The sequence below is a fragment of the Rhamphochromis sp. 'chilingali' genome, assembly GCF_963969265.1.
Source record: "Rhamphochromis sp. 'chilingali' genome assembly, chromosome: 22".
Classification (NCBI taxonomy): Eukaryota; Metazoa; Chordata; class Actinopteri; order Cichliformes; family Cichlidae; genus Rhamphochromis; species Rhamphochromis sp. 'chilingali'.
This window is the reverse complement of record NC_137950.1, coordinates 19,612,401-19,636,992: the sequence shown is the minus strand read 5'-3', so window position 1 is coordinate 19,636,992 and position 24,592 is coordinate 19,612,401. Positions and strand designations below refer to the sequence as shown.

General features: G+C 37.7%; 1 protein-coding gene across 1 annotated transcript; it reads right to left on the bottom strand.

Annotated features, from left to right (window-relative positions):
• polr3a (polymerase (RNA) III (DNA directed) polypeptide A) lies at window positions 1-23,508 on the bottom strand. Its single transcript, XM_080873087.1, has 31 exons — window positions 23,288-23,508; window positions 22,347-22,482; window positions 21,640-21,777; window positions 21,177-21,348; window positions 20,924-21,078; window positions 20,431-20,670; window positions 20,116-20,278; window positions 19,812-19,948; window positions 19,607-19,710; window positions 18,899-19,040; window positions 18,224-18,364; window positions 18,032-18,101; window positions 17,664-17,791; window positions 17,448-17,586; window positions 16,814-16,978; window positions 16,466-16,638; window positions 14,008-14,119; window positions 12,673-12,791; window positions 12,111-12,248; window positions 11,394-11,564; window positions 8,910-9,023; window positions 6,672-6,758; window positions 6,506-6,588; window positions 5,528-5,698; window positions 5,008-5,101; window positions 4,747-4,839; window positions 3,935-4,099; window positions 2,762-2,926; window positions 1,081-1,212; window positions 857-989; window positions 1-772 (listed from the first exon to the last, which is right to left on the bottom strand). The coding sequence occupies exons 1-31, from the start codon at window positions 23,329-23,331 to the stop codon at window positions 624-626; spliced, it is 4,173 nt and encodes a 1,390-aa protein (XP_080729213.1). The 5' UTR covers window positions 23,332-23,508; the 3' UTR covers window positions 1-623.
• Window positions 23,509-24,592: the final 1,084 nt, after the last annotated feature.

Genomic DNA, 24,592 nt, shown 5'->3' with positions numbered 1-24,592 from the left:
TGGCTTTGAGTAATTTATTTATTACATTATTTACATTATTATAAGAACAGGTTTCTTACAAGATGTAAAAAGATCAACTTCTGAACTGAAACTGAACTTCTCTTGAACTGAATGTTGAAGAAAAAATAAACCCAATAAAAATGTCAAACAACCAAATATGAGCTTTGCGATGTGGGAGAAGCTGCAACGCTAAGATGCAAGCAGTTCATATATTATGCAAAACTAAGTACCAGCACAGAAGAAATCCATTCTGTTTCATAATTAAGAGGTAATCTTTCTCATGTTAGCGAGACACCTGTTTATAACAATGTTTTTCACAGTGTGATCAGTGCAGGAACACAAGATTATGACCTTAAAGTGTTTACATTTTTGCTTTTTTTGCTGTTACCCAAAATTTAACTTAAATAAGTAATTCTACCTGGAGCGCTGCTAGCCTTTTAAAATGAAATTCAGTCTTCTCACAGTTTATCAACCAACAAAAATACACAATCCCATTTTCTGTTAAATCCCCAAACAGAAAATGATGTGACACATTGGCAGGCACTTCTGTACTAGTTGAAGATAATATTTGTCAGCTATGAAAAAAAAACCTTTAAATATCCCTGCTGTTTTGTCCTTTGATGCTATGTGATCAAAGATAAATGGAAGTCTGGATTGTCAAAGAGGAGAGGCCTTTTGACTGGAGAGGGATCTCTGTCAGCCTTGTGAAGCAGTTTAAATAGTCCTGTTCCAATATTCATTGGAATCCCCATGATGATACACTCAGACACACCTGAAACAGGAACACAGGGGGATGTTAACAGGCCAGTCAAGTCACGAAGATCAATTTCATTATGCAGATGAAACAGCAGCTTACCACAAACTGAGTCCTTCTGTCCAAAATAGGCAGCATCAAAGAGATGATCGGCTGTCTTCTCAAAAGAAGCCAGCATGAGGACACTCTCCTTCATTTTTGCTAAACCAAACCTGGTGATTCCCAGGATCTCACCCTTAAAGGATAGAAGATGGTTACATTAGTTCCCCTACAAGGAGATGAAAGGATATTAATTCATGTAATGTATGTAGATCAGCGGTTCTTACCTTATAGGACATGAGATCTGCAAGAAGCATGACGTGACGTCGGTCAATGCTCATTCCGTGGTTCACCATGGTGTACTGAATCTCGTTTATGATTGTGGATCTAGCAGCCTCAATGCCCAAGGTCTTCTCGACCTATCAAGTGCACAGAAAAGCTTGTTTAAAAAACAAACACATTTTAAAAAGCCCTGATGCAGACTCCCCACAGCCAATTGAAAGTGTTCTCAGTTCCTTCAGCTGGCATAATTTATGCGATTGTTTTCCTTCTTTTTTTCTTTTTTTTTTTTACAGTTGACATTTTAAAACGTGTCCGTTACTTCATGCACTTTGAGCCAACAGGTTCATCCAAGAAATTCATTTATTTATTTTAAACGCACAAGAGTGGATGTATTAGAAAACTTAGTGCTCCATTTGAGTGATGAAATATCAAAAACTGCCAGCCTACAAGGACAGCTGAATACTCAGTGTAGCAGCAGCAACAACTTCCAGCTCTCTTAGAGTCCTTTTGTCTCACAGCCTGTGTGTCATGGACCAGGCTTTGTGTTGTTAGATAAAAGCATTAATGCAAAGTAGTGAGAGCTGATCTAGGCTGAAACACTTTTAAACTAGCTTTGCTTATCTTAATTAATTTATTAATTAATTTATTTAACTTGTATCATATAACAAGAAAACTTGATGAGCCTCTAACACATATTTCTACTAATTTCTAACCAAACGATAACACTTAGGGACAATATTAGACACAAATATGATGACAATTTAATTAAAAGTGAATGAAAAACTGTGCAAATGTTTTTGCCCATCAATGACAGCAAAAATGTTAATGCTTCAGTTGTGCAGTTTTTTTCTTTTTAAATCTTCAGCTTGGATTTTCAGAGTGATCCTACTCTCATCATGGGAATGAATAGCCTGTTAATTTTGGGCTTCTAATAATTTTTTTCACTTGCTATTTTTCCAGGGTAAATAAGTGTTCAAGACACATCTTTAATAACTTTAAAAACAAAAGGAATTGGGCACACAAACACCCATTTCTGAGCATTTAACCATTCCAACAACAAGAAAATCAGAGTGCTGTAACAGCTGACAGGTGGCAGCTAACCCTGGTGGCATAATGGTTGGGTCTGTAATTTCTAAACTGTGCTTAAACGTAGGGTCTGTGCAGAAAACCAACCAATTTCAATCAACTCTACCAATTCTCCCAAGAGTGGGCAGATATTCAGCCAAAATTGTGGTCAAGATGCAATTTGCTAAAGCCATCGGCTCAGATAGTAGAGCAGATCAGCTACTGATTGGAAGGTTGGCGCTTCGATCCTTGGCCTTCCCAGTCTGCATGACAAATATCCTTGGGCAAGATACTAACCCCAAGTTGCCCCCTGATGTGTTCATCGGAGTGTGAATGTTCATTAGTTTGCACTTTAGAAGTGCTTGTATGAGCTGGTGTGAATGAGGCATGTTGTATAGAGCGCTTTGAGTACTCCAGGAGAGTAGAAAAGCGCTATATAAGAATCGGTCCATTTTACAAGCCTGTGTATATATTTGAGCCTGTATGTATACTTTTGAGCCTCCTGTGTGCATAAAAGAAAATTCACCATAAAACCTCTGCACCCCATTCTTCTTTTTTTATATCAATAAAAATGTATGATGTACAAACATTTGACACTGGGGGGAAAAAAAAGACTCATACCTCATAAGTATTGTTTGAAGTGGTCCTACTTCCGTTCACGCCATGTGTCGCCATAACCGCTCTCAGGTTGTCCCCCTCCACCAGGAGTTTGTACTTACTCTTGCTGCTCTGTTCGTCAATATGAATGACAGCTCGGGCAACCTCCGGTATCCCTTGAACCACCACCTTTCAAATGAGTAAGTGCAAACAGTTAAGACAAGAAAATACACAGGACTCCATGTTATCCCTGCTTTGAGAGCACTTTAAGCATTAAACAGTTCAGAACATGTACTGAAAAGTATATTCTGTCATACATTCACAGTGACATATTAAATCTTTACCAAAATAATAACGGCCAAAAAATTCAATTATATATATATTTTTTAAACCGAGGAGTTTATTGAGCCTTCAGGTAAAAACAAACAAAGAAACAAAACAACACAATAACAACATCAACAATAAAGTTAAATGCATATATTGTTTTTATGGGTCAATTTATTTCTCAAAAACATAATGGGGGGGGTCACAGTTAGAGTTAATAAATAATCACACTGATGATGTAGGGGCCTCAAAAACCCAAGACATGATATGAAATACGATACACTTTATGTTAAAGGTTTAATATGGTTATCACTTTCACAGCAGCCTTTCCCACCTGCTGCTCAGACCATCTGTTTACAAGGGTAAGATAATGATAAGAAAGTCAGCTCAAAGGGAAGGAGGAAGGCAGAGAAAATAAAGTTGATTTTTGCTCTTAAATAAAGGATGAACTAAAGGTTTCCACCAAGGCCAAGAACACAATAAATATACTTTAATGGAGTAACGCTGCATGACTTAGTGCTTAAACCAGAGTGAAAGAATAAAAGTAAAGCAGTGAAAATGAGCACAACAGGTCCACTGTAAAACACTCTTAAATATTTTATTGAACAGAGCAATTAAACTAAAAGGCAATTCAGTGTAATTTATAAAGCCCAGTATCACAAAGGAACAAATTTGCCATCCAGTGTTCAGCTGCTCCACATCCATACAGTATTCTCAGACATCGGCAGAAATCACAGTGCAGCATCTGTGCTTTCTAAACATGAATTTTCTATAGGTAAGAAGCCCTGACCGGCCTTGACCTTGAATTCAATTTGCACACAGAAAGCATGTGTGCACAAAAGAAAACAACCATTGCACACGTGACATTCTCACCTTGGGAAGTTCTGCTTTTAGTGACTGCAGCACATAGTACATGGAGCTTTTGCTGTTCTCTCGAGGAGACACGCACACCACCGCCTCCCCGTGTACAGCGATGTCTGCCGGTTTGACTCGCAGTTTAGACATGCAGATGGAGTAACGCACCGTTTCTGCATTTACCTGAGAAGAGACGAGAAATCAAAGGCACAGCTTGTTTTCTTTTCCACGCCGCACAAAACGCACTTCTCTTTAACCTGCAGGCACTCATCAGTCAGAGCACTGTGCTGTAGCTGCTACTATTAAAGAAATGCAGTGTTATCATATTTTAGTAGGTAGAGAAAACAAAGAATTCAGTGTTCCAATGGTTTAAGCTATGCAGACTTATCTGTAACTGCACATAAAGCAAAAAGTGAGAGTATAAAAACATATGTTTTGATTTTCCCTTATTCTAAAGCAGTTCAACCAAAACCCCAACATGTACTGAAAATATGCAGGATGAATTACATCCTGAAATCAACCTTGAAGGTATAAAAATGAACATTATTTCTTCTTCAAATATAATTGAGAAGCTAAAAATAGTAGAAATGAGGACACAACGAAGTCTAAGCAGCGCTGGACAGTCCGTTTTAACATTATCCCCGAGTTCCCAGGCCTCATACGTACTTTTACAAGCACAACGGTATCCCAGCTTACGTAAAATGACAATTAAAACTATAGATTAACATCCCAGGTGCACTAATTCAGAACTAATTTAGATGTGTGAAAGGAGGGGGAAGTGCCTGAGATGTTCACACAAAGTGGGAGTAAAAGTAATAAAGCTGTGGTACCTCCAGTCGCAGCAGTCTTATTCTCTCCAGTGACAGCTTCACCAAGATGAAACAGTCATCTGGAAGGAAAACCTCTTCTATGTACTCAGAAATCTGTAAAGGACAAAATGAGAACCTACCTTATTACAGCTCTGTACAGCTTGTTCTTTTCTTTTTTTTTTAAAACAACACCTCTACTTGAACCATTGACATCCCTTAGTAATGATTTCAAAGCTTTGATTTGTAAATAAAAGGGAGGGAAATCTGATTGGTTCAGGTTACCTCTCCTAGAAGAGTCTTCTCAATTCTCCCCTTCACCAGCCTGGCAAAGTCAGCATCATCTTCCACATCCAAATGAGCCGTGATTATAGGAGTGCTGAGTGGATTTTCAATAGATAATTCAAAACAAATTAGGGATGTATTCACTACTGTGACACAAAACACCATGGGCAAGCATAGCTTACTCTGCTAACTGCTCTAATTCTGTGTGTAAGCCATGGATTGAAGCAAGTGATCAAATATATTCTCACAATAAAAGTGGAATGGGCAGCTTTAGAGCTGCAAAATCCAGCACTGGCGTCTGACAGTAAATGTCAAACAGAAGAATTGCTTCCATTCAGGAAGGCGGAGGTCTTGAAATCGTTCTTACTCCATCTTGCAGCAGTAATTTTCAGCGATGTTACAAAGACATCAAGACAAAGCCCATGGCCAACTTTGAATTGTGAGGTATATTTGTCTTTTTGTCCTTGGCGCAAATGACAGAGGGAATATAATGAGACATCTCCATAATTGAATATCATACCTGATGTTCTTGGAGGCGTTGATGATTTCTTTGATGCGAGGCACTCCTAGAGTGATATTCATTGATGCAACACCGGCAAAGTGAAAGGTTTTTAGTGTCATTTGAGTACCCGGCTCTCCAATGCTCTGGGCACAAAGGGCCCCAACTGCTGATCCTGGCTCCATCTGAGCTCTATCGAGAAACGAAAAGAAAAAAAAAAAAAAAATATATATATATATATATATATATATATATATATATATATATATATATATATATATATATATATATATATATATATTACAAGACAGAGTCTCTAAGCTGAATCAGCTTTCATCAAACTGACAAGTAAAATTGGAGTTGCATTTAAACTAATGTCATTTTAGCAGCTCTCAGAAAAGATGAATGATCATTTGGGAAACAAAGTCAACCACTTAAAAAAATAAAACGAAATCTTAACCCCAGGCTGACTCTAAAAACAGAAATCACAAAAAACATGGTTAACACAGCATGCTATTTCAAGCTCCAGCAGAGTTTAGCGCAGTGCTGTCAAAGGAACAATGATGGCCAGTCACTCTGCACGGTTTCTGATGGCATAAAGCCTTCTGACTTTTTCTCTAGTACAACCATTATAGTTTGGTTTTGAGTGAATATTTCTGGCACCTCCACATCCTTACCAAACTTTCAATAAACCTTTCAGTACACTTCTAAGTGTTTGTTGCATTGCCTTTTCATTTTCTTAAAATAGATGAGTTGTTCATTCCTCCCCAGCTTCAACTACTTTAAAGCTTTTTGAAGCACAATCAGAATTGATTACAAATTTCCTCTCAATTGTTCTCTATATTTTGAGCTGCGTATGTAGTAACAGGGACTTTTTTATGATTAAAAACCAAAGATCAACCATTTTTGGCTCTGTGGTTACCTAATGGAAGGATGGATGGACAGATGGAGCCGAGAAACAAAAATAACAAGCCTCAAACTTGGATATGAGTCTTGTACCTCATGTATTTGTCTCTGCAGGTTTCAAGAAACTTCTCCAGCTGGGTAGGAGTTACACGATCCAGCTGATAAAGAACCTTTGGCTGTAAATACAAGACAGAAAGAATACCAATTATTTTTCAAATGCTGTGAGGCTGAAGTTTGTTAAGCCTTGCGTGACACCTACCTCACTAGTCCCATTGTCATTGATGCCGTACTTGTCTCTAGTCTTCTTGATCCTTTCTGAAATGCTCTTAATGAATTTCTTTATCTCCTAAAGTAGAGAGGAGAGAATAAATTCCACCTCCAAACTCAAACATATCCTCAACAACAAATGCTGCTGTCATGCAGCTGTTAGAAATCACAAACTGTTAAGGAGTGGAGAACTCAAGCGCCTAGTACAACACACTGACAAGTCTTCTTTTAAACATCAGCAACACTTTAAAATGAGCAATCAGATGTTGGAAAATCAGTACAGAACAACATCAGGCGCTGTTTTATTATACAACAGCATCAGCAGGATTATTCCATTAATGATTTCCAATTGTCACTGACACGCCATTCAAAATTCACCGCATGCTTGATAACTGTACCTCCAGGTACTTCTCTGCGCCTGTGTCAGTTAATTCCTTCATAAAAGGGAAAAGAGTCATGTTTGTTACCATCAGAAAACCCATTAACTGCATGCAGCTGGCTTTGGGTTTGGATGACAGCATGTCTCTCTGTATTTGATTAAAAATTATTATTATTATTAATATTTTTTCATCGTTTTGATGGTCACTGTAGTGGCTATATTAATTTCTTAAAGTTCTCTCTTTCTCTTATATTTAATATAACCACACTAGGACGGACAAGCGCCTGTTTTTATGGGTTGTGGTTAGCAACAACGACGGTAACACCATCGCATAAACCTTTCACTATAAAGCTCAAGATCCTGTTGAGATTTTTCAAAATAAACTGAATCACCTGAAAGAGCAGATTATTTACGGATGAGAATTAAAAAAGAGCCGCCAGGTGCTAAAAAAATAAACCTTAGACTCAAACGTTAGAACAGGCTTTTCCCCGCAGCACGCCGTGTAATAAATACTGAAAAATAAAACGGCGGTCGTTACAACTTATGTCTAATAATGTAGTTTCATGCATCTGTTAAAACACTCGACTCCAGCAACATGACGCGCAGCTGGAAACACTTCCAGCAAGTCGAGCTGCCCGAGATTCACAGAATTTACAGAAAATGTTACATTTTTGTGATTTATATCGTTATCGGACGATAGAATTCTTATATCGGGATATGAGATTTTGGTCATATCGCACAGCCCTACTCACAAAGGCACTAAATGAATTATTCGGCTAGTCCACAACAAAGTAATTATGCATTCTCGTTTGGTATCATTTGGTAAAAACTACTTTTCAGCTTTTTCTGGAGAATATTATTAAGGCTCCCTCTCACTTCCAACAGTGAATGATTTAATAATTGATCAACATATTGATTCATTTTGTCTTATAGGGTTACATCTGGCTGCAGAACGAGGAACAGAGCAGTTTAAATGATTTGGCACGCCTGACTTATTCCAACCGTCCGACTCCTCTAAGTACAGACTACAAAGGACATGTATTATCAGTCTTCCGTTTCAACCAAAGATCTGATGTGTGCTACATTTTACTAAAAAAAAAAAAAAAAAAGAACAAAGAACAAAGACCAAACAAAACAAAAATAAATAAATAAAAACATACTCTTAGCCTCTCATACCCTAAATAAAAAACAGTTTGTTGTTGCTTATTTTGAATTTTTATCTCAGTGTATTTGATATTGTGGCCTCTAAGCGTTGTGCTATATCATATCAATCCACCATAATACCAGCATAAATTCTTATGTTTATTCATTTAAAACTGTCATATCACGATATTAGTGCTATAGCAAGGCCATTTGCCTAGTGCACAACCTCAGGCATGTCTGCAAATAACAGTTATGTGTCAGCCTCTGATAATAACTTGGTACCTAAAAAGGGAGCTTCTTCAAGAAACTCCAACTAAGCATAATACTTAACCTGTTCTCGCTAAAGGTGGAAACAATTTTGTTCCATCACCTGACGAAAAACACAGACTACAAGCCAGTGATATGTTACCCAAATAACTAAATCAGGTGGTGCAAAAGCCAAGGATGGATGGAGGTTACTGCTGCAGTTACATGGCAGAAAAGTGGTAAGTAGTCATGATTTACAATTCCCAAGAAAAACACTACCTAGCTACTTTCGTGCTTATTTTAACATCTAATATAACCACTAAGCTTACTGTGAATCAGTTTCAATTGAAACTCTATTCATAATAAGCTACGCTATAATAAGCATAATAAGCTATGCCATAATTTCCTAATTAAAAAAAAAATCTATAAAACATTGTTAACCAAATACTGTGATGGGTTTACCTCCAAGAAGCTGTCTCTACAGCATAAGAAGTCAGCTCTTTTCATGATAGCGTCTGCAGTGAGGACCAGCTCGTTTTGACTCAGTGCAGGCTCATCTGGACACGTGTAGACCGCCTGGGAGGAACAGAGAAGATCAGAAGCACTCACAGTTCAGCTGTAAATAGCTCATGATGGTTGATATTAATAGCAGCTGAAAATGCTTCAAAGTGAACATGAAGAAAATGTACTATATACTTTCTGTCCCAGTTTAAGGGTCAGTGCTTTGAGCATATAATATGTAAAAGACAGCCACTCTAATTATTTTTTTCATATTTATCCTTTAAAAATTTGTCTACAGACTGCACAGCCCTTGGCAATGAGCGGATCAAATCAGAACACCTTTCCAGTAACAGATTCATATTAAATGTATTAAACTCATTAAATTATCGTAATTATTTGAAACATTACTGGCAAAAAGCTGTATTTGTTCTCTGCTGGTTATCCTAGTTAAAAAGACCTCGTTTAAGAGATATGGAACCTCTAATGCTGCAAGCTTGTGATTTCTATTTGGATCTTAGAGAGTGATTTCAGAAAAACAACAACGCTTTTAACCTCAATGACAAGCAGCAGATTGTGTACACATGAGACATGACCTGACGGTGAATAGAGCAATTAATCGTTAATCCTACAGGTCAGTTCAAAGATTCTCTGTGGAAGGCAGTTTAGCGGGCAGAGTAAACTGATTTGAGTCATTTTAAACACTTACAAGGTCAGAAATTCTGAAAAATATGTTAGTAAGAAATTAGTTGGCTGCAATTTCAACTATTCAGCTGTTTGTTTTTTGCCTCTCCAGCTCAAAAGCAGACTGTTTACAGTAGCAGGAAAAGAAAACAGCAACATTTTAATATTCAAATAGTTTCAGTACTGCTGAACAAAACCAGTACTCCAAACCATAAAATGTGCCTTTTTTAATTAAACTATGTTTGTTTTTTAATCACAGCTTTTTGTGTGTATATTTGACAAAGTACACATTAAAGATGGACGTAGCCAATGTACATCCACTGCCTTGTGGAATCATTTTAAAGTCTAAGAGTTTACACTATGGCCGACATTACGTTGGGCTCTTGTACCCTGGAGTTGCCATGTTTAGTGGGTGGAGTCTCAGCTAATCCGCTGAATTCAAGTGGTCAGTTGAGCCTTTAGTTTGTGTAACACCCAATTGCCCACAAGGTGGTAACAAATTACCTGCACAGTCAAGGTTTGGAGAGCAGAGATCAGACTAGTGCCATTTGACCACAGCCCATCTGTTACCTTTACATAGTTTGCGCTTTATCTCAGTGCAAGATGTTTTTTCATTACTTGAAGGACTTTGATGAACATTTTCGGTCATAGTATTTGGGTTTGCATTTCACTTTTGTCTGTAGAGTAGCCTATAACATCAAAGTACCTGGCTTTTTAAACAGATAACTCGTAATTAGTAAGATGTTTTTCTGTCGTAACCTGTGGGTGAATTACTGCCACCTTCTGGAATTAGTAACACATCATACCAGTCACCGGGTCCAAGAAGGAGTTGCAGAAACATTAGATTTTTCAGAAACTTCATGTCTGCTTTAATATTAAAATATCATGGTCATTGCTACAATAAAGCAATGATATTAACACTGACAGCTGTAGGAAGGAACAAGCAACTGCTTTTAAAAGTTTAAACAGTTGATAAAGATTACTTTGACTCTTAAAGTTGAATACAATGAATAGAAAAGGCTGATTCTAAATGGATGATGTCCTTTACGCAACCCTAGAAAATGTACTTTTAAGCTAAAATAATGACTGTGGGGGGGCTGAAAGTTGTCAAATGTACTATGTCTACATTATTGACTACAATAAAACAATAAAGGTCCTAAAAAGTTGATTCTGTTCATCTGGACGTAGCGTCTTTGGTAGGAGAAACATTTTGTTACTCATCTAAAGAACATGGGATGAAATATAAAGATGAACAGAATCAACTTTTTGGGATTTCCTTAACTGGGCATGAGCATGCGTCAAGGCAAAACAATTAAAGGTTACATTACATAAATCGTACCACTGCTTATATAAACGCATGAAATCATCAACACATATCAGATTGAGATTCTAAAGGCTGGGATGTGCTTACGCCTTTTTTTTACCCCATTAATTCCTGCACTGAATTTTTTAGCTAAATGAGAAGGACTCTTGTTTATCCAGAGTAAGTGGCTTCTCACGGCTTTTTCATCTTAAAATTACTCCTTGAAATAAACCAAATGAAATAAGGAGATCTTTTAAAAGGCAAACTATAACTATAAACAATTTATGAAAGTTCAACTATATGAAAATGGCCGACAAATATTCAATTAAAACGTGACTGCAACAGAAACAAAGAATAAGGGTTATTTTAAGGCTGAAGAAATTAACTTCTACTCTGGTTCGCACATATTTAGTGCACAGAAATTGACTGCTTGTCAAGCTGTCGATTTCTGATTAACTCACCCGAATGTTGTCCAGGACTCTCTTAAACTCCAGTGGCTCATCCTTCCCCTCCATTGCAGCGGGGTCCAGGCCATCACCACCATAAATGAACTGGATGATGTCGCCTGTTGAACTGCGTACTGTGAGGTCATACTGTGAGCACAAATCCTCCAGAGACTTCACCAGACGCCTCTATTAAAATACAGAGAAACGACACAAAATAATAATGACACTGACACATGCGATGGAACTGCAAATTGCATCAACACTGCACTATGAGTGTGTAACCACAGTCCGCGTAAATGAATAAGAAACCCTAATTAGCTATGATGAAAGTGCTCCAGATATGATTATATAATAATATTACATACTATGAAATCTTAATATTTAATGTGCAAAGTTAGACTGATTTAAAAAATAAATTAAATTATGGGAATGAGGCTTTTTTAACACGACGTACTGCAAGGAGAATGTGGGATGACATTTTTCCTTTTTTCACAATTTTATATGATCTCATGGATTAATAAATAAAACACTGAAACAGGCAATATTACTTTGTGCAATAGAAAATTTGCTGGGGGGGGGGGGGAATCAATAAAAACTTAAAATATAACACGCAAAAAAAATGCTAGCATCCTGGGGACAAAGTAAAGACCTGCAGCGACTCAGTGTCAGCAGTAGTCGTCAGAAGTGAACTGTGTGAAAAGGCTCAAAAGAAATGGGTCCAAAAAGCTTTACCTGCATGTACCCAGTCTCTGCAGTTTTCACCGCAGTGTCCACCAGACCCTCTCGACCAGCCATGGTGTGGAAGAAGAACTCTGTGGGTGTCAAACCGGAATAGAAGCTGTCGGCCACAAACCCTTTAGCAGCAGGCAGCTGTAGAGAAATCATCAGTGAGCTATTAATAGAGCTTTGAGTACTCTAAGAAACTGTTATCCAGTTGCACTGTTATTTTCTCAGAAAAAAAAAGAAGCAAAGAGACTAAACATAATGATGTTTAGTCATTGATGAAATTGATGAAAGCTACATTGGAATTGATGAAAGCTTTTGGAGTATTGGATGCAGGGGTAGCACAATGAAATAATACTACGAAATAATCAAAGTGCGTCAGAGCCTTGGATGCAACACATCAGGTCTACAGTCAAACACCAAAGTTTGTAGCGTATAATCTCCAGTTACAAGAACAAGCCTCAACAATTAACTGATTAATAAATCACAAAAAACAGATCCAGAACTACAACATGAATGGCACTTAAGGAATACATAGTAACACAATTACAACAAATAAATAAGGTCTTACTTTTGAGTGTTTTTCAAAGTGAGGCAGGGAGCGATTCTCAAACCCATTAGGTACCCGAGAGCCGCTTATGGCCTGCTGGCCCACACAGGCAATCATCTGAGATATATTAATGAAGGATCCTGCGTTACACAGCAGGGACAGATGAAAAAGTGAGACACACTAAACAATTTAGCACTTAACAGGTTGGCAAGCCCTGAAAAATCTATCAACTAGAAACACTGTAGTTTAACGGTCTCTTTATTAACAGCTTATCAAGCCTACTGAGTTTTGTCATGCAAACAAGAAATATAGCAATCTTACATCCACCTGTTCACATGGTGACGCAGGGCCTAGCTCATGAACAGTGTTATAAAATGTTAAATGTAACTAATGCTACTAAAGTTAGTTCAAAAATTAAAGATTAGGGCTGTAACTGTGCTGTGACAGGGCTGTAACACACTTTATTTGAAGACAGTGTGTCATTATTTCCATGGCTGTGTCTGCAATACCCAATATATTGGACTTTGTTTGAAATCATATAGTAAGAAAAGAAAAACCAAAACACTCAACTAGAGCCAGCGGTGGACAAAAGTGTCCTTGAGCCTTGTATTTATGCTCAATGCGAGCTTCACTTTGTGATTTCTTGTAGCTGATTTGTGAAGAGAGAACACTCGCAGATTCTGGCTGTGCAGTGAGGCCAATTAAAACTGTCATTTAAAATGCAGTGTCTGTTAGCATATCACACGTTTAATAAAACTCCTGTGTCTGCCCACCTTTCAACGCCATCCTCGCTAGAATGTTGTAGCTAACGGACAACACTGCCAGCATATTCCTGGATTTTATGGTGTATAAGTATGTTAACATAAATTGTCTTCTGACAGTAACAATCAGGCTCTGAGTGCATATGAATGGAAGAAATTTTACTTCTTTATTGCCTTTGAGTTAAGATTATGTTTTCTTGTTCTGGCAGCAATGATTATGAATTTTCAATCATAATATACACATAACTGTATAACTTCTATAATAGCTTTTTGTCCTTTGAGTCCTTGAGTGTCGTTGTAAGTCTGTTAGTGCTAATAAGCCTGACAAAAATGTGACTGTTGTGGTATTATCTGATTATGTAACCAGGCTCTTTTGGTTCCTGTCTTACAGTTTTTCTGTCAAGTCCTTCACTATTTACCATTACAAAGAGCTAAAAAAAAACATCCATCCATGTAAATATTGTATTGACAACAAGAAGAAGCCACTTTGTGTCTCAGAGCTCTTCAAAATATTTTTTTCCAGCTGCACGTAGACACGGCAACACCTTATATGAAGATTTTACGATTTGTTTTGTTTGCTTTCCAGTTAGCTTACCTTTGGACCCGCAGAGAGCCATAATTAGAGGGCTGTTGCTCTTGTCCAGCTCCCTTAGACAGGCACTACCAGCTCGGTCTCTGATGACAGACAGCTCTTTCAAGATGAGAGCCTTTTAACAAACACACACAAAATGATCTTGAAAGATGGCACACCAACATCTATCCTTTTTTGGTCTTCTCTTATACACAAAATAAAAATTTAATATCACACTTCCTTTTCTTCAATACCTTAAATAAAATCTTGTGAAACTTTCTGAGCCTATAAATATGAACAGAACAAATCACAGCATTCAACATTACTTTTTAAGCTTCCACAGACAAACTGGATGATTTCGTGCTGTACTCTCCAAAAACTAGCCCAGCCCAAACACAATGCTCTTTCTCAGCCTATGAAAACCCCGATGATTGGACGGATCATCGTTGGAAATGGCCCCTCTGCGATATGACGACTATCGGTCAGTGAAGATCTTATTTAAGGTCAGTTGTTGCCAATGTGCAGCCTACCGTCAAGTCGATTTCAGAGCTTGAACAATTTTGGAAGTATTTGTGCCTTTTATTGAACAAAAGGTGCAGACAAACAGGAAATATTGGAAAGACAAGAGATACAGAAATTAGATCGTAAAAAGTCAATTTGTTGAGAAACTGAAGAAAAGTTTTGGGTTTTACTGGCAGCGCTTATAATTAATAACATGCGAGAAAATAATGAAATCACCACATCTGGATGATGTTCATTCAGCTTTCTTCTCAGGTTTTTAGCTAATAAATAACAGATATGACAAAAAATGACATTGGTTTAATAACCTCAAAAAACTTATAATTTAGATATATCAATTAATGGTGTGTTAATTTCCAATCAAGCAGAGGAAGAAAAAAGGAATAGGGATTCATAAAAAAACAAAAGACATCAGATCAGGTACTTTGTTGCTCCTCCCTGGGCTTTTATAATGACCTTAACCGTTTGAGTTAAGGCCTTAAACTGATTCCAACTTTCTCGAACACAAGCAGTCAGTTCAAGGTTTGCAGGATGGAGCCTTGTCATGGACTCATTTTCTTTTTTTTTTTGGTAGTTTCCACATCAGCTGGATTGAGAGCCAGACTGCTTGTTCGCCATGTCACTCTGTTAATTTGCCAGTGCGGAAGAAAAACTTTAATACTCTTTGTTCCTTGGCAACATGAATTGCACTGAAAATAGCATCTTTGTCACCAAACCTACTTTCTATCTATTATCCATCAGTGGAATGAGAGAAGACTAATTTTTCTGTGTGCATCTGGGCCTTTACTACTGAGGTAATGATTGCCATCCTCTTTGGTCTATTACCTGCAATGTAAACCCATAACATAAATGAATCGAACAATTTGCTTCTTTTCTTTGCACACCCACAGACCACTTTGTTAGTTACATCTGTCCATCTTCTCATTAATGTAAATGTCTAATTAGCCAATCATATGGCAGGAACGTGATGCATTTAGGCATGTAGAAATGGTCAAGATGATCTGCTGAAGCTGCATCAGAATGGAGAAGAAAAGCAATTTAAAACATCCAGTGAGCTCCAGTTCTCTAGCTGAAAATGACTGTCAGGACAGAGGATGGCCAGGCTGCTTCAAGCTAATAGGAAGGCAAAATAAACTTTACATTACAACCAATGAAGGCAGAACAGCATCTCTGAATGCACAAACCTTGAACCAGATTGACTATAGCTGCAGGGGACAACACCAGGTGTCACTCATGTCAGCTAAGAACATGAAACTGAGCCTACCGTTCACACAAATACTGACCAAACCACAGCTGTAACACTTGATTAATTCTTCTGTTCTTCTACAACAGGTCTACTTCCAACAGCACATGCTCGCTTTTGGAAGATGGAGTTAAAGACTTATTATTATGCTAACAGAAGTCTTCATTCTCAGACTGCAGGCTTACTGGTGGTTCCTAGAGTTTCTAAAAGCAGAGTGGCAGGCAGACCCTTCTGCTGTGGATAAATCTCTAGGTTCAGGAGACACACACCCTCTCTACTTTTAAGATTAGGACTCAAAACTTTTCTTTTTTGATAAAGCTTATACTTAAAGCTGGATCAGGTGAACCTGAACCATCCGTCGATTACACTGCTATCAGCCCAAACTGCTGCTGCCGAGCATTTCTTCTTCACTGAACTCTTTTCACTCCCCAGGTGTTTACACACCACTGCAGCATGTGACAAAATGTTTGTTTTGTCCCATCTCCCTTAGCTCTTATGTTTCTTTACCTCCTAACTCTTTACCTTGCCATATAAAGTGCCTTGAGCCAGCTGTTGTTGTAATTCGACACTATGTAAATAAACCTGGATTGAATAGAACTGAATGACTCACAACTGGTGTGGTGTTCAAGAAGTAGTGGGAAGGTATCAATTAAATGAAAAAGCTTTCGTCTCGTGCGGTGATGAAATGTTTCAGCAATGATGCAGATTGTCCATGCCTACCTCCAGGGTTTCTTCTGCTGTGCAGCCTGGCTGCTGCTGCAACTTGCCCGTGTCCAAAGCTTCGATGTATTCGTCACACTTCTTGTAGCCATCATCCAACAGGTCCTGCTTAGCCTTCAGCAGACCCTGGCCTGGTGTAACATCCCCGATTCCAATAGAGAAACCCCTGTTTGCTGAAAGTTGAGGTTAAAAAAATAATTCTGCATTACTTCAGGCTAACCCTTCTGTGTAATCGTTTATTGTTCTTAAAGGGTTTTGAATTTTCTAATATAAACCAAGACACTAGAAGATATCTTGGCATATATCAGACCTAAGAAATAAGTAATAAATTCCTTGTAGACCACCTACAGAGATACACAGGAGCAAGTCTTGCCAAGCGAGACATGGCGTTGGCAGCCTCCAGCTGTCCCCAGTCCCTCAGCAGGATGTAGAAAATGTTATTCTTCGAGCCAGATCCCAAGGTGCTCTTATCCATGCTACCACACATCAGCTCACTGTTGTGAATCACCACAACTGGGGATATGACAAGAATAGGACAAACAGCGATGCTATTAAATCCAGAACAGAAACACCAGGTGAATAAAACATCGCACCCTGTTCGCCTCGAGACACCTGACACCTATCTGACAGGACATTCTCAAACCTCAAAGGAATTTCAGGAACATGATTACTGCTTCTTGTTTTTGCTACATTTTCTGGAATCACACTAAAATTTGATGAACTCTCCTAGCGACGGGCAGTTACTCAATCTTATTTTTTGCTCATATGTTACTGCTCATACAGGCTTCATTAAACGTTTCTAGGTAGTTGCTGACAAACAAATGTAATCCATTAAATGTATTTAATTTCAATCACAATCAAACTTTAAAGCCTCCTCCTGAAACTTCATCGCTATAAAGACGTGTTTGTAATGTGAGATGTAGTCAAACAAAAGCTTTACACTTGGTTTCATTAGGTGGACGTCTTTACTTAAGAAACTCACACGAATCATTGTGACAAAGGTCCTCTCCCTTGCCGCAGTACTGTTTGCCCTTGGTGCGTAGGTTGGCATTGACTGGACATTCCTTACTTGGCTTCAGGATTAGGCTGAAGATTTGCTTTCCTGTCCACAGAGCCATGGGCTGACAGACACAGAATAGATTATTAGTGCTGGGTCACAAATATAGACTTATGTAACCAGCTCAGCAGTGTGGAGTACCTTTATTATGGCCGGGTGAGGGAGAGAGATCCTAACTCTTTCATCTTTACCCACAAGGATTGACGCTACTATTTGGCAGGCTTTTGATCTGTCAAAGAAGGTGTCCTTCAGCGTCAAGAGGTAAGCACCTAGGCAGTACAAACACATTGTTAATTCACGGGAAATTAAAAAACAGGTGCCTTTCAAATATTGCAAAGCTGCACACCCATCTGGTAGAGAATGGATTTTTTTTAAATACCTCCCGATTTTTTAACTATTTTCTTAATATTTCCATACATTATACATCTATGTATGATGCTTTTGAGAACCGGGACACTCGTATCATACAAAAACATCTACAGTTGGCTACCACACATCACTGCACTGACCTGTCAGGAAGTCCTGAATAGCAGCAATCAGGGGTTCGCCATTTCTTGGAGTGACAAGATTAGCTTTGGTCTGAAAGAAAAGATAATGAGTTGTCTAACTGCAGTTTCCTGTAGACAGCTTTTCATGTGTTCAAAAACCACATCTGTCTGTGTGCAGTTTGTTTAAACACCATGTAGTATAATGACACATACCCCCATGAGGATAAGAGCCTCAGCTTTAGCTTCTTCAGTTTGAGGTAGATGGAGATTCATTTCGTCCCCGTCAAAGTCAGCGTTGTATGGCGTGCACACACACTCGTTAAACCGAAATGTCCTGTGAGGTTTGACCCTGGCCTGTGTGTTAGTTTGAAAAGTGCCAAAAACTATGTCATTCAAAAGGATCCAACTAAAATATTTCTCATTAGTCAAGATTTTTTTTAAAGTAGAGAGAAAGCTAAAATGCGAACCATGTTCAGGAACCATGTTTTCAGTGTGTAACAGGTAATTATTAAATTTAAAAAAGTGCAAATAGATTATTTTGACTGCAACTGTATTCTACTTTAAACATTTCTAGATGTGCGTGCATTGACTTGACTTAGCACTGGGTTTAAAAGAACCTTTGCAAGTAAAAAGTAAGAAATAACGTCAAAAAAACTATACGCAAAACTACGATCTTTGCGGATAAAACACGAGGAGTCCTAAAACCTAGTTAAGATGTTTTGTGTGTGTTTGCACACCAGCAAAAGAATCGTATGAAACATTTTCAATCTTGTTTTCTTTATCATTTTCATTAGAAAAACAATACGTTAATAATTCTCTGTGTGGCTGTGAAAATTATGGTTACAATACCAGTTTAACAAGTATTTAGGGCAAAAAAACCCATCTTACAATGTGAGCCATGATGCTGAGTTTGTGCAGAGAAGGCTGTCGATTGAAGAGGACGATGTCTCCATCTATTAGGTGCCTTTCCACCAAATCACCAATCCTCAGTTCCTGGGCAATCTTTTCACGGTTTCCATATTTTAAAAACCTGACAAACAAAAAACAGTAGATAAAAAAGATTAATTAATTTAAAAAAACTAAACAAAAAAGGGAAATAAAAGGAAATTCAACAACAATTCACAAGAAAACCTCTCAGCTGCAGTCATTAAATGAAAGTTTTCTACTCAGATTACATTTATGCCTCAGTTCTTCAAAGGATATGATAACAAAGTTTGGAAGATACAGATCTTGAATTCTGACAAGCAGCTTGTCAGCCGAAACTTTACATGCAGGATCTGCTCTTTCTAGTTAAACAGCCCACAGGCAGCGATACTGAAACACTTTGCTCCTTTTTCAGACATTCTCACATCATAGATGTCATAAATTAGATTATTACCGGTTTTCCATTTTGTCAGTGTATAAACATTTGGGAAGTGGTACTTTTAAACCATTTAAATTCCATGTGTGCCCACTAAAGATTATCATCACATAAAATAAATAGAATAATGAACTTGAGCTGTATAGACTAATAAAAAGAAAGGATATTTTAAATATTAAAGCAGAGAGAATACAACAGAGTATGGTGTAAAATAAATACAAAGTCCTAAGCCTCACCTTTTTATCTGAGTGTGTCTGTTCTGTATGAAGTTGGCTCCAGGGTGAACATCAGGACCATTACGGACCAGTTTCCTCATTAGCTCCAGATTGGCTTTGTTTACCTTGAGATAAGCCAAATTCAGATACAGTATTACACTCACAAGGATTAAAATCAAAAATGGGTATTTAGTGTTATTTCTGCTAATCATGGGAGAAGATTTACCCTCTCTGGGTATGTCAGGATTTTGGCCACATGCACAGGGACAGCCACCTCATCAATCCTCAGGTTTGGGTCTGGAGAAATGACAGTTCTGCCAGAGAAGTCCACTCTTTTGCCAGAGAGGTTTCCTCTGAATCGACCTGAGTCGCCATTAGAGTAGACAAAATCAGTCATTTAGATACTTAAACTCTTCATTTCTCAGTGTGATGTACAAGCAACATAAAAGCAAACATCTGCCAAGTGCCAAAAAAAGTAAAAATTTAATTAAATGTTGCTAAATTAGCCAAAATTTTATTACACACTATACCTTGCTTTCCCTTGAGCCTCTGCACAAAGCCCCTAGTCCACTTTTTAGGTGCCATATTGAGGGGGATACCAGAAAGTTCACTATTAATGTAAAGGGCACACTGCAGCTGGAGGAAGTCCCAGTCCTCCATGATCATCTGGGTTTTTGCTCCTGTCATACGATGCTGCAAGAGAAGAGTTTGTTAAGTGGGACATCTCCAATTAAACAATACATTTGATAACTCTATTACAGACAGACTTTTTATTTTTAAAGGATTGATGATTTGAAGATGAATCTTAATTGCCCCTGCTGTTAACCTGTACAGTTGAAAGATACCTTTTTAATGACATCGTTAAGGAAGATTATCTCTGTTAGCTTCATAGTGAGGTCGTCTTCATTGGTGCCAGACTTGAGGTCGCTGACAACAGACGGTCGGATGCAAAGAGGAGGCACAAGGAGACGGGTGATGATAAGGTCTGCGGGTTTCCCTGCTTCGGGGTTCATCAGCAGCAGAGGGATGTCCTCTTCAGAAATCCTCCTGAACAGGTTCAGCACCACCAGAGGATTCAGGTTTTCCTGAAAAGGGAATTAGAAATGAGTTCAAAGAATACATCGATTTTTCTAAAACATAAATAAATACATAGAAAGAAATTTTAAAAATCCCTTACATCTAAAATAATTGCTTTTAATATTTTTCTAAATTATCCATAAACCATACAGTGACTGTAAGCCACAGCCATGTCGATATATTAGGTCTACTTTTTGGTCCTTTTTTAAAATAAGACCCATGTGTTGCCATATGACGAAATTAGTAGTAAAAAAACTTCACCTGTGCTCTGGTCAGTAGTGGCTCAACCAGTTTGTTGTGTTCAATGGCAATATCAAAGGACTGCAAGAAATCTGACACAAAAGCATCCACCACTTTCTTGGTCGTCTTATACTTCTCATGGATGATCTTAAGTAGGCCACACTTTTTGACTGGTCCTAAAGAGTAAACACACACACACACACATTGATTTAGCAATCAAGTCAGGGTGGCTTTTAAAAAGAACCAGTTATGAAATGGAAAGGTCTCTTCTCACCATTGAAAGCAGAACAATTTAGACAGACTGTCCTTTTGCGGCATTTATCAGAGATTTTCTTCTTCAGCCCACGTTTCTGGAGGTAGGCCAGGTTAGGCCGTTTCAAGTAATCCATGAACTGCAGCTTCTCTTCTTTCGTCAGCATTATCCTTGAACATGTCTTACAAATCATCTGGATACACAACCCATCAGAAAGAGGGGACTGAATTATCGTTTCTCACAAGTCTAAAATTATGAAATGCATTGCATATCATTTCACCTTTAACATTTGGCAATACAACAAATGATAACTCAAGAAATAAAGAATCTCTTTATTTCTCGCCTATTTATGGCACTCTAGTGACACCTAAAGGAGAAATACTATTTTAAAATGTGCCTTGCCATTCCTTAAACATGTACTCTTGGAACAATGAAAGGTTTGTAAGATATTTTAGTCACTACAACAAGAAAACACTGGATTTACCTGTAAGATTCCTATTGTGGCTTTGAAATAACCAACATGAAAACAGGGCAGCTCAAGATCCAGGTAGCCATAATGTCCTAAACAATCAGCCAGATTCTTCCCACATGTCAGGCACGGTCTGTCTTTCTCACTGGTGCCCTGCAGAAAGCACGAGATCGGAGAAATAAGGCTGAAATATGAGGATTAACTCAATGGGTAATTCAAGACTGTTTTTGATGCACCAATGCAAATCTACCAAACACCCATATAAGAGCTCAGTGGTGTAAAAATCAAGCATGTGGACTTCCCCACTGTGACAACCCCCTGTGAATAAAGGAGCAGCCAAAAGAAGCTTTAGTGTGCAAATGTTAAAATATTTGAAGTTAAATGTTTAAATATGTCATAATAAAGAGTGAAAGCTCTTAAAACAATACCATTATGTTCTTATTTATTCATAAAGTAACTTTCCTTTATTTAATTTTAGAAAAGTAGAGGCAAACTATATAAATACAAGTGTATACACACGTGTACACAAAGAAAATGTCTCTCTCATATGCATGCCTTTATACCACAGCTTCCATTAAGCCTTGAGCCTAAATCTCAAAATGTATATTTAAAAAAGTATATCTTCTAACTAGATCTTATGCCCTGTATTTCTGTATTTCTGCATTTCTCAGGTGTTTTCTTGAGTCATTGCAAACAGAAGTAAAAAGTCTTCCATGTCATACCATACGGTGGTCCAACACTCCATAGGCCAGTGGAGTGTGTTTGGTGTCCTGGCTGTAGAGATTTTTACTGACCACCTGGATGTGGGCCTGCTGCCGCATCTGCTCGGCAGATTTCATGCCGAAGCAGATGTGGCTTCTGTAAACAATGACATAAAATAAAGCAAAAACAAATTAAAGAGTTTAATACCTCAGTTGGTAACAAGAGAAAACATAAGCAGGACTGCTTGAGCTCTGGTCCAGCTTTGGTCAGAAGTTTATAACCAATGTCATAGTCATAGTAATCTTGAACTTTAAATGATTTCTTTGAACTGTTCTCATAATGATTATACAGGACGCATATTTAATGGATTTAAATGTAGGCCTCCTCCTTTATTACTCCATCCATTTTGTACATTGTCAAAAAGTGAATGAAACTAGTAGCAAAAAGTTCTAGAACATGATGCTGCCATTATTATGCTTGACAGCTGGTACCATGTTCGTAGGTTTGAAAGCCTCACCTGTCCTTATCCAAACACACCTCTTGTCATTCGAATCAAACTTTTCTCCTTAAAGTATTTGGCTCGTTCGTGTCCTGATCACAGCTGTATTGTTGTTGGAACCACTTTTTCTAGCATATCACAGGCAAAGCTTACAAGAAAACCTATAAAATCCCATCTTGAACTTACTGAACTATTGGGTGACGCATGCTTACAGGGTGACACTAGCGTTTACGTGACACTTAGTTGCCAATATGCAGATTCAATGAAGCTTATTTACTCATTAATCACACTTTTTAAATGCGTCCATAGAGGCTTTCAACTCTATTCCACAATTACGTTATGTAAGTACGACTAAATTATCCGGCAATTCAGAACTATTCTTATATTAACTACCTAAACAACTTGTGTGGATAACCGGCGAGCTAACCAGGCTAACAGGAGTCCTCTCTCGGTCATACTCACATTTTTTTGGCCACATCTGTCTCTCTGAACTGCTCCTTCACCATTTTGGCTGCTTCTACTACATTAATAATATTACACGAAAGTAAATTGTTATGTTGTCCTCATTGCAGGATGCTAAGCTACAGAAATAGCCAGCATATTGTCATGTTGTGAATATGCTAGCAGTCAGCAGCATGCAATGTGTTGATAGCATGCATGGGAGCCACCGTGCAGTGCTGCCTTCAGGGTCTATTTGAAATTTAACAACACGTACTCTGATTGTTTCAGCCTTTACAGATTTAAAAAACAAAACTATAGGAAACTTACAAAAAGATGCTTTCACCGAATAATACTGGATATATTTAATTATTTGAATATATAGACATAAAAATCCACTTTTTCTTTCTAAGCTTCTTAGAATATAGACATAAAAATACGCATAGTATCTCCTTCTTAAAGAAATGTGGCGATCATATGCTGAGTTAATTTTAATTAACAAAGGCTAATTTTATAATATTCATATTGTGGGTTTTTGTTATTAAAATTTACACTCGATTGTCTTCTCAGCCTAGTCCTACAAAGCTTGTTTTTAATTGCCTATTTATTAAAAATAATAATAATAATAATAATAATAATAATAATCTGAGTATATAAAAGCCATTGAAGGCATCGTAAGCATACACCCAACAACAGGCGGAAAGAGAAGTCACGGAAGTACGGATACAGCTAGTATAACCTGTATGCTGACACCTAGCGGCTAACAGGAGTACTACTTCCAGGGGGATTTGTGGTGAATTTAGCTCATCTTCAAAAAAGTAATTAAATTAAATTAAAAAACACTATTTCTTTAAAAAATAAACCTCTTCTTAAATTAGAACTATGACTTTTTGAATGGTTGCTTATATGATGAAAGGGAAATAAAAATAAATGAAGAGAAGTATATTAATGGACTCCAGATGACTGTTCAGAAAATTAATGTACTCTTAAATCTTTTTAAATATAACAACATAGGGATTCTCATATAAATCCATCAATTCAACACACACACATAAACACACACACACACACACACACACACACACACACACACACACACACACACACACACACACATATATTTATATATATGGATGGATTTCCATGACAATTTTTCTCAAATATTTCCTCAGTGAAAATGCATCGATCTATGCTCTTATTTCATATAATGTATGTTTAACAATTCAGCCTCTAGATGGCACCAAATGCTTTTCCAGCCGCTGGAAACAGTGTGAGGGAGGCAGCTCGGGCTAAACAAACCTGCTGTTGTACCTGTGTGCTTTGATGCGT

Excerpts from the sequence above, each read along its gene's own strand:
- polr3a (XM_080873087.1), bottom strand. The coding sequence starts at position 23,331 with ATGGTGAAGGAGCAGTTCAGAGAGACAGATGTGGCCAAAAAAAT. Across the intron at positions 21,079-21,176 it reads AAATTGTTCTGCTTTCAATG|GACCAGTCAAAAAGTGTGGC; the intron begins GTGAGAAGAGAC and ends TTTACTCTTTAG. Across the intron at positions 773-856 it reads ACAGAAGGACTCAGTTTGTG|GTGTGTCTGAGTGTATCATC; the intron begins GTAAGCTGCTGT and ends TTCCTGTTTCAG.